At 39.0% G+C, this 10798-nt stretch overlaps 1 protein-coding gene across 4 annotated transcripts; it reads right to left on the bottom strand.

The window, feature by feature from the left end:
- Positions 1–6824: 6824 nt before the first annotated feature.
- ccl25b (chemokine (C-C motif) ligand 25b) lies at positions 6825–10798 on the bottom strand. Of its 4 annotated transcripts, none has more exons than XM_074635431.1 (5): positions 10680–10798; positions 10191–10269; positions 8137–8254; positions 7793–7904; positions 6825–7694 (listed from the first exon to the last, which is right to left on the bottom strand). In XM_074635431.1, exons 2-5 carry the CDS (start codon positions 10252–10254, stop codon positions 7686–7688), a joined length of 303 nt encoding a protein of 100 aa, XP_074491532.1. In that variant the 5' UTR covers positions 10255–10269; positions 10680–10798; the 3' UTR covers positions 6825–7685. The 4 variants fall into 4 exon arrangements, with proteins under 4 accessions (XP_074491532.1, XP_074491534.1, XP_074491533.1 ...); XM_074635433.1 differs by having other exon boundaries at positions 10191–10277; positions 10680–10790; XM_074635432.1 differs by having other exon boundaries at positions 10688–10757.

The following is a 10798-nucleotide window of genomic DNA, read 5'->3' as shown; positions in this document are numbered from 1 at the left end:
CCTTAATTTAATATAAGTATTTATTCAATTTTTCTTGGTAAATATTTCCATTTTATGATTGTCACAAAAAGTGTGAACCGCGTAGATTGTTATACATTTTGCACAATTTTAATCCCATTTTGTTAATATCTATGTTAAAGGTACAGTGTGTGGGATTTGATTGCAGATTGCAACCAACTGAGTACCGCTCCGCTCACTACAGTGGCCTTTGGGTAAGCTAACGTAAAACACAAAAGGTTCTAACTAGAGCCAGTGTTTGGTTTGTCCTTTCTGGGCTACTGTAGAAACATGGCGGTGCAACATGGCAGACTCCGTGAAGAGGACTTGCTCCCTATAAACGTCTCATTCTAAGGTAACGAAAACACAACGATTCTTAGTTTCAGGTGATTAAACAGTTATGGTTAGCTATTAAAAAGATCCCCTGAAATGTCACACACTGTTCCTTTTAAAGGTGCTATATTTGATATCCAGAGCATTAATATAGCAGCAAACAACTATTTGCTATGTAAAGATATAGAAGAGTAATGTCTACCTGAGCAGAGAATGAAGTCTCTCTGTCTTTGTGTGTTGTAATTCAAATTTCTCTGTGTTCTGTTTACGTTACCGGGCCGGCGTGTGTGCATGTGAGTCTCTCTATTGCACTCATACAGCGGTTACAGCTGATAACGCCGTCCTGACCGACAGCGTTGTTGTGGAAGCATAGCACCCACCCTCCGGTTCCCCCCTCAGGTTAACACTGTTAACTCTGTCAGCATTTTTGTCGTTGTTTTCACTGTTAGCACCGTAAGCTGTGAGCCACCGGCTCAACCGTCAACCTTTTAAGTATTGTGCTAATGTTTGCTTACGTTTTAAGACAAACACTTTCATAAATGTTTCATGGATACCGGCCTGAACTTCATGCTACTCTGTACAGTATTAATAATTATTGCAATGAGTAAAGCCAAATTCATTAATCAGAATTAAAGTATTTTCGAACAATGAACACTTTTTCCTCTCAAATCTCTTCCTCTTTCCTTCCAGAATTATGATATTATTGCCTTTTTCAGCTGCATGCAAGACTCCAGCCAAGAATTCAACCGTTTACAAAGAGCTTTCCACTGGGATCATGAACGATTCCATGCTTCCATATAAGCCCTGACGTAAAAAAAAAAAAATAATGACCTTTGAGCCAGTTTTTAAAGAACGGATTTTGGAGCCATCTCACGCACTTTCGGTAAAAGAGCTGATAGTAAAATGTGATGCATTTGTGAATTTTACAGGATTGTGAAACATCAAACTGTGAGTTATTTTGAAACTGACACTTTAACTCCAGTGCTTACTCCACAAAATGGTTCTTCACTTCCACTTAACCTTTCACTTGTGAATTCCCGTCAAGGTTACAACAGTCTCTGTGAACCAGGCATCACTCTTTGCCGATTACCGTCACCTCGCAATTTAGCGCCAATTTGGCCAACGTCTGCAGGCACCTGTTGTATTTCTGATTAGTGATTGACATTAAGATAATAGTCATATTGTGAAATAAAGTGTTGAACCCGCAGTGTTTTCACACAGGAATGTGTTCACATTGTGTGGGCAGGAACAGACACAGATACATTATCATGTATCCCTTATGAGCGCCAAGGAGGAGTATGGACATGCTGTTTATTTAGGAAACCGGTTCTTGCTCAATATCCATGTGAAAATAACTGTCATCATTTATGATCAGGACCATCGGCATCATCTTTAAACTGATTAAGGATGTAGTGAATAGGGTTGTGACAGTGAAATGAAAGTTAAACAAGCAACAGTATCTTGTCTGTTGTCTCCTGTTGTCTCGTGTTTCAAACCAAATGTGAAAAGGAAGCTGATGCATGAGCTGAACTGAGGCATCGAGCGACTTTAACTTGTTTTTTAAACCCGAGTAAATAATTTACTTTGAGGTGATCAAAGGTGGGCGAGCATGACATGTTGATCCGGTTCATTAAACATAGATAGAAGCTAGCTAAATACATAAAGCCTGCAACCAAAACAGAACAGATTTTACAGTCCTTCAGTCAAATCAGATAATAATACAGCTCATTTTAACGTCACTCAGATGTTTCTATTTATTGGGGAAGAATCACTTTTTAATATGTTTAAAATCTGATGCTTATTGTCTCTTAGAAACTCATATAAATGCCACAAAATATATTAAATCATGTAATGATTTGACACAATACTTCCTTTGTTCCAGTCACAAACACCTGCCTGATTAAATTAAAAAGGTGATGAGTGAAATTAACCATAAAAACTATTATCTTCTCTTATCTGCTTCTCACGTTTGTATAAACTATGTTCTCTCTGTGTGTTTACCTTTCCTTCCCCTCTGGGATTATCATGGGGAGCCAACATATTAACCCCAAAAGCAACTCAGCATTTGTTTGTAATTGCGTTTGGCAGCTGAAAGAGCAGCCTTGAGCTCTGGATGAATGACAAATCTATTCAGTGCATAAAAACACGGTTGAGGTGGTTGCGAAAGAGTATCCTCTTTACCTTATATAGACAATTTCCTTTTCAACTGCAGGAGAGGACAATATGACTGGGAGGCTGATTTACAGAAAAATGCAAACATGAAAAGTGATCGGAGGTCTCTTACAATGGATTGCATTATATAGTACATGTGTTTATATCATTGTGTCCACCCTGTACGATAGTTTATGGACTGCTTGACCCCGAGCAGAAGTGGATGAATGCTGCTGCAAACAGTTTCACTTCTACCCAAAACCATGTGTCGATTTTAGTCAGCAGGAACAGAACTTCTAACTTTCGTCTTTTGTTATGTGTCATCATGGCAAAATGTGCTCCTGGAGACGCCTACTGTCGCGGGAACGACCACACAAGTGGTTTTGAGTACTTTGCCAGGTGTTTATATGTCTGTCTGTCTGTCTCTGGACACATTTTGTGACTGCGATAGCGTCGCAACCGTGCAAGATGCATTCATGGAACTTGACAAGTGTGTAGTTGAGATCAAAATGAATGCCGAGTTTGGAGATGGACGTGGTCCAAGCAAGGGCGCCGGAAGTAGGGGGTGCCGTTTGGTAAGTGCCCCTCAGCATCAGAAACTGACGCACAGTATGCGAATAGTTTGGTTTTCAACTAACTCCAATGTAAACACACTCACGCCGTTATTCGACGGTCGGAGCAAGTGATTTAGTGTTAATAGCGTGAGAGTCCGCTCAGGGCGGGAGTGTCAGAGGGGTGGTGGAAAGGTCAAACGAACCCAAGACTTTCAACCAGGAGATGGGTGTTTGTGTCTCGTGTGAAACTAAAAGTAACGTTGACTTATTTTGTCATGCCAGTCTTAGTCACGTGACTCGTCGGTATCGCCAGTCCTGTGAGTCCCGTGAGTCCCGTGAGTCGCTAGTCAGTGAAGTTAATGTAAACCACGACCATTTCCTAATCCTAATTAAGTGGTTGTGTTGCCTAAACCGAACTTCCTGTGAAGACGGAAAATTATTTTGAAAGGACACTATGCATGTAACAAGCCTATATTGACATGTAGTCCCCGGTCCGTCCAAAAGTAAAACAAGAGGGTTACCCCGAGTGTTGGTCTCCGATGCCAAGGGGCACTGACCAAACGGCTATATTTGACAAGTTGGAAGTGAGAATGTGTTGGGTAGGAAGTGGGAAAGGGGCCACTGGCCTGAACTACCACAGAAGAGGTTTTGAGTACTTTGCCAGGTGTTTATTTTTCCTGTCTGTCTGTGGACAGATTTTATCAATGCAATAGTGTCACAATCGTGCAGGATGCAGTCACAGAACTTTACAGATGTGTAGCTGAGATTAAAATGAAGGTCGAGTTCATAGATAGGTACGGTTTGAGACAGGGCGCCAGAAGTAGGGGGGTAAGAAGTGGGGAAGGGGCCACTGGCCCTCACTTCATGTCCCTGGCCCGATTTGGCGTCACGGCTGGTGTGTTCCCATAGCAACATAGTCTCTCTAGTTTACATTTATCAATGCATGACCAGTTGCTTTATTCTATAGTGTTTGCAATCAGTAACTGGTGATGTTAAAAGCTACTCTATACTGTAGGCTATGTCTAATGTTTGAGAGACGGGCAAGAAACGAAACGTAAATTTCTTCAAATAGGGCACAACCGGAGCGAGATCCAACACGTCTCTCACTTACCAGCAACTTCAGGTGACGTCTTGATTCAAAGTCATATAAAAAAGTCATAGAAGGACAGAAACAGCTTCAGGGCTTCAGTCAGCGACAGTCCTCATTAACTATTTTCCCACCAACGATCTGATCCTGAACCCAAAAGAGGGTCAACTGTGGCACTCTGGTTACTGATTAGTGCTTTGTTAATGCTTCACGGTGTGAAAAACAAGGACAACCATCAACACCTGCACTTTATGTTGTCGGTCACAGTCTGGTTTCTTGTTTTGTACCGTGAGTACTGTATGAGAGACCTGAACTTGATTACCGTCGTATCCACTGATTCATTTGGATGAATGAAGCGGAACTGAGTCTCATAGTCAACATGTTATCTGCAGGATTTAAGCCTGCTAAACAAAATATTATCTGATCTACGGTTACAATTTAAGATAATAAACTGTGGAGTGAGTGTTGCGAAGGAAATTAGTCACATCCGGCCAGAATACTCCAACAAAAGAGACCCCCACATCAAATATAAGTGAGTTTCTAAATGATTCGATGGACACAGTGCACACAATCTGGAGACTTTACTCTCCTTAAACATCTTTTCTTTGTAATTAAAGAAAACTGAATCAGGTCTGACCAATATTTGAGAGGTTTCTAAATCTTAAATTCAGTACCAAATTGTGATGGTATATCTGGCTGTGTCCTAAATCTATCCTACATAGTCATTCTATGCAGGGTTGGAGTGTTTTCACACAGTAAAAGTGAAGAAATAAAGTGGACTCAAAAAGTCAACATGCTTGACTTCCCACAATGCAGTGCACAAAGGCTATGGAGAAGCTGCTCACAGCTGGAGGACATTAAAAGTAATGGCAGATGGATGGTGGTAAAACGGCTCCAGAAAAATACCTCAGAAAACAAACAAGAACTATTACATCTTTGTAAAAACATGTTGATGTCTGTTTGTGAAGTTTAATTGGCAGAATCTTCAGTTGCAGTTTGACTTGTGTAATCGGATGTCTTGTGATTTCCTGTAAGCACGAAATGGTAAAGTATGTTGATTTTTGTTATACACTAACTGCAGAAACAGTACAGACAATATCACATATTGTATGAAATTAGGATGCAGTATGGACTTGGGACACAGCTTAAGTTTTATACATTTTTGCTTTTTTATTGATAGTATATAGTGGAGAAATAAACATGAAACATAGACAGAGAGATAAGTGGATGACGTGCAGCAAAGGCCCCCAGCTGGATTCGCACCAGTGGCATTGTGGTTTAGATGGTACGTGTATTTGCCCCGAAGCCACCATGATGATGATGTTTGAAGACATTTCACAATCCATCTAGTTCTGAAAAATGAGCGGCATCTTGGGTGAGCGGTGAAATATTTTCCCAGGCTTAACCACAAATCCAGTTTCTTTCAACTTCTAGAAAAGGCTGGATTACCAGTTGGGGAAAATGGCCAACTGCCCAGGAACCTGCGTGTCAGCTGATTATTGGTAATATGATTACATACTCAATATCAACTGAGTCCTGTCTTAGTATGTAATCTTGTGTTGTTTTCTTATTGAGAAGCACCCATGTCAAAATCTGGCTTGAACACTTTTATTATTTTAGTTTATATTGTGCTTTCGTGGTGCATTTTCCAAAGCTGTTTCATCAAATTACTAGACACTAACTGATATACAGAGAACCTGAGCCAGGTAATATTCCAGTGGAGGAGTACTGGTTGGTTTCTTGGGGCAAAATATAATGAAGCTGCCATCTATTCACCCCGATATCACACCAAAGCGTGTAATAGATTGTCCACCAGAGGATAGCATGTCAGTGTCAAGTTTTGCCTCGCAGAGACGTGAATATTACACACCTGTATTAACTTGTAGTAGCCTACTAGCAGGGGGCAACAAAGCCACTGACTTAGGTTCAGGCAACAAAACCACTAAGTTAAATTAAGGGAAAACATCACGGTTGGGCTTAAAATAAGTCCGTAAACTAAGTAACACACGTGACAGCTGTATTCACGTCTAGGCGACACATAACATGACTCTGACGTGCTTTCTTCCAGTGGATAGGCAGGTCTATTACACGCTTTGCCGCGAAACTGGGCTGATCTATTAGTGTGCTGTGTGCACTGTGGTCCAACAGAAGCCTCATAATGACTTTATGTAAACTTTTAAATGTTTACATTAAATGAAAAGTGTGGATTTTGTCCCACATCACTTACGTTGGAAGTGCATTATGAACTTCACAGCCGGTATAAACAAGAGGAATGATTACAGCACGCAAAACCAGTTTCAATGTACATATGGGAATCTGAGTGGTGTTTAAAGACAGACTTGAAAAATTGTTAAATAATCCTTTAATCTTGCCTCGTTGGACCTGATGACTGAGAATCGTGGAAGGTCTTTAACTTTCAAGTCAATGCTTTACCATTGTTATCATGAAGCTGATGAAAACCAGCTTTGCAGACCAACTGTTTTAAAGTGTTGACGGATGGCTCATGTAGTCAATTACTGGCTCAAGTTGAAGCCAAATGGAGACTTTGCGGGAGATTATTAGAGCAATTCTAAGCCTGCTTTGTATCAATTGAAAATGTCAACAGGAAGGAGTGGTGCAACCATGGCGTCACCCAATCAGGGCAGGATTGATGTAAAACAGCTTAGTGTAGTGTCCTGATTCATCATTATAGAAAACCAGAGTCTGGTTTGTATTCCCTCTTTATTTGATACAGAAAGACAAAGACAAAGTACATTTATAATGATGATACAAAAATATGGAAATCTGTTATATGAAAAACTTTCAGCGTATCCCACAAGTGGTTTTAACCAACACGTTCTCATCCCATCTCATCACATACAGATGCTTTGTCAGGACCCCTTGGCATCGCTTTCTAAGGCCGTGGTTCCCAAGCTTCTTCATGTCAAGGACCCCTAAACTGACACTAATTAGACCCCCAATTTGATAATATGTTGTAATATGAAAGCCCTGTGTTTGTTGGATTCATCCACCTCCCGTCCCACTTGCCCTATGTGTCACTCTTTAAGCTACGTCACTACACTCCCTGACCGCTTTCTCTGAGCATTTAATATTGCCGCGGATGGGTTTACATTGTAGTTACTTAAAAGCTCATACAGAAGCTACAGAGTGCCTTGTGCGTCGCTATAACACGCAGAGGGCCGTGAAAAAGCATCTGTATTTGACGCCCTGGGAGTGAGAACTGCCTTTTTTTTTATATATACATCACACACACTTCTACACACGCGTACCAACACACTCTTGCAAATACATTTCTAAGCTGCCAAACAGTGGCTCATTCCTAGCAGGTGCTACATTATCACAAAGAAGTGAACAGAATCATAGCGGTGGCTCATATAAAAGGATTTTACTATATTGGCAATAACATTGAGGATATGTTCACGTTATAGTGAACTGTGTACATTTACATTCTCTGTCAGCACAGGAAATACCTACTGAAACATAATCCATGTGGTTAAAGGTGATATATGATGCCTGGCAGGGAGGTGAAACATCTGCTCCCCTCTCTCCCATTCGTCTCTCCTTTAAGTGGTCTGCAGGGACAAAAGTTTTACAATGAAGACAGTTACTGAGTTCCTCTGCATGTCCTTAAAGTATGTCATTGTGAGAGTGTGTTGTGTATGTTTTTTACCTTCTTATTTCTCGCATCCACAGCCCTCATCAGATCCTGGACCCAGATGTGTTCTTGGTTGGCACAGCGAGTATGTTGTTTTGTATGTGACGGCTTCCTCTTTATCAAAAACCTGCACATATCAGTATTATTGTTTATTATTATCAAGCTTACTGCACACATTTTATAAGTAATCAAATACACCAGTTATTTAAAAGTGCTGCTCTGAGCTTGGACCAGTCTCATCCTTAGTAAGCAGGGTGTTTCTTTTTCCATTAGTCTTTGCCAATTCATTATGGTGCCAATGAGGGAAAACAAAAGGCTTGCTAAGGGCCAACATGAAGGACATACAATGTGTTACTCACACAATAGCAGAGAGGTTGCATTGGCCATCTGTTTTTTGCTCAAAGTAACTTTCTACGTTTGCCTTCACTTTTGCGTGCATCCTAGGAACGTAGCCGAGACAGCAGTTACCATACGAGCCTGCAGAAAGAGATAAAGTAATGGAGGGGTAAGAGAGAGATATACCACCTCACTTAAAATGGCACTCAAATAGTGAGGCAATCACTTGATTTGTACTCCAGTTAGGATCCAAAGAGGAAACAATATAGCTCAGTTTTAACATTGTGTTTTTTTTTATATGCATATGTCTGTCAAAGTGAGCACTATTTATTCTTGATATTATCAAATATTTGTAATTTGTGGATTCTATATATACAGGACAAACATAATCATGAGTCTCACAAATCACTAAATCAATATGAAATTATTATATTTGCATCAAAGAAATCCACAAAAAGCAAAGATGTGGGGCTAAACCAAAAGCACCTCGGAAATTCCTGTCTCCCCGTCTGCAAGTGCCAGAGGTTTTAGGAACTGCGTGTTCAGCATTAACAGTTAACAAAAGTGAAAGATGTTTATTGTTAAATGTTTATTTGTGTATGTGTGTTATCTTACTAACAAACACACACAGCAACTCAGGGAGGCATATACATCCTAAAGTTAAATAATAAATAGTATATTTACAGGCTAATTTCACTATTAAATCTGACTACTTGTTGGCTAATAGATACTACTACTATATAATAATAATAATAATAATAATAATAATAATAATGGTAATAATAATAATAATAAATAAACATAATAATAATAATAATAATAATTATTATTATTATAATTAATAATAATAATAATAATAATAATAATTATTATTATTATTATTATTAATAATAATAATAATAAAATAATAATAATAATAATCAATAATAATCAATAATAATAAAAAATATATATTTATTTCATTTAGCCCTTTAAGACACTTTACATGGTTAAAACAACAAAAGAAACAGTAAAAGCAGAAGAAAATTACAAATGAAGGATTCAGTAGTATTTTTTTTTTTTTATTTCTGACAGCATGCGGAGATATTTCTTATTCCTTCACACTGGGAAATACAATTTAAAGAAAATGAAAATCATGAAATATATAAACCTTTTTGGTGACTTTATTTTCGCTCTGCAGGGAGTTAAGCCTCGTAATCTCTTAGTATTTGTAAAATCCTGGCTACAGCCCTGCTCACTGTAAATAGTCACTTACTACCTATCTGGGTTTTTAATTTGTCATTTTTGGAAACAGAACTTGTTTCTGAAACAGAGCCTAATTGTGTTTTTTTTTGGACATAAACATGCAGTAATTTCCTAAATAGTTTAATAGGTGTATTTCTTCTTTACCTTACTTTTTAATGGAAAATGGCAAGGATTTAGTTTTTCATAGCGTGCTCTCTACCTCAATTTGTAATGCCCCAAATGATTGGCTGTAATGATGCACCCTACAGTGATCACCTAAAAACTACAAATCAGCTATAGGACTGTTGAAAAAGAAATGAGGAATGACAAATTCAATTTTCAGTTTTACTCCAATGTCCACACAACATGTCCCCAATCCAAACATTCCCCTCTTGGGCTGTATTTTGCTGAGGGGGAACATGTTCATGAAAATCCACTGTTTTACTTAATTAAAGTAATATGTGTTGCTTTTCTATTTTTCAGACCCCTCAAAAGATTACCACATCAAAGCGGTCTATAATAGCAAGCCCAGACAGATTACACTTTGCTGTAAATGGTTTTAGCAGAATAATTCACCTCTTTGAAAGAGAGGATTTAGAAACAAACTAAAGGAATGTGGATTATGAAATACAGCTGCAGCCAGAATTCAACCAAATTTGGTGAAAGTGAGCCTCCACATATTCCCCAAAGTCATATACAGAACTGTTTTTAGGTTTTAGCTTATAGTGTAGAATGCTGGAACATTTACTGTCACAATATATAAAAAAGCACAGTTATATCTGCAAACTAATCACAATTTGCTATTATAATAGCATAGTTCAGGTGTGAATGAAACCTGTTCTGTTCCACTCACCTTGTGCAAGACTCAGGTACATGCAGCTGAAGACCATAAGAAAGAAAAGAGCTTGGAACTTCATGGTTGTTCTTGTTGTCTGGATCGCTGCAAAGACACAAAGACATTAAATCACAGAAGCAGAGCAAACTGGGAGCAGAGCCTCCCACCCTTCCTCTTCCTTGAACATTTTGGCTGTTGATTTAATGTTTTCCATCACAAACCCCCCCATCTGCGTTCTTGTGAAAGAGAAAGGTTATCTCTTTGACCCCTGATTAAAAGTGTTTAAATCCATGTCTGGTATCCAGCCGTGTGCAGCTGTTTCATCTCAAGTGCACTGAGTGTTGTTTTGCAGGAACCAAGTGAGTTTGAGATAAAGTATGTCTGGATTCCCTCTCTGCAGTCATCTTATTAAACTCATCACTTTGAACACATAACAACATATTTACAGAATCAAAATCCCAAAAGCACCAACACAAGACTGTTTCACAAGCATGCAGAGAAACGTACCTGCTCACATTCAGTATTTCACAAGATGTCCTGGGATGAAACCCTTTAGTCCAGTGCAGCTCGTGGTGGCTCTGTTCTCTAATATAGTGCACACATGAAATCTGCCCTCCCTCCTTCAC

The sequence above is a fragment of the Sebastes fasciatus genome, chromosome 5, assembly GCF_043250625.1.
Source record: "Sebastes fasciatus isolate fSebFas1 chromosome 5, fSebFas1.pri, whole genome shotgun sequence".
Lineage (NCBI taxonomy): Eukaryota > Metazoa > Chordata > Actinopteri > Perciformes > Sebastidae > Sebastes > Sebastes fasciatus.
Note: the sequence above shows the minus strand (reverse complement) of the source record. Positions and strands in the feature narration are given on the sequence as shown.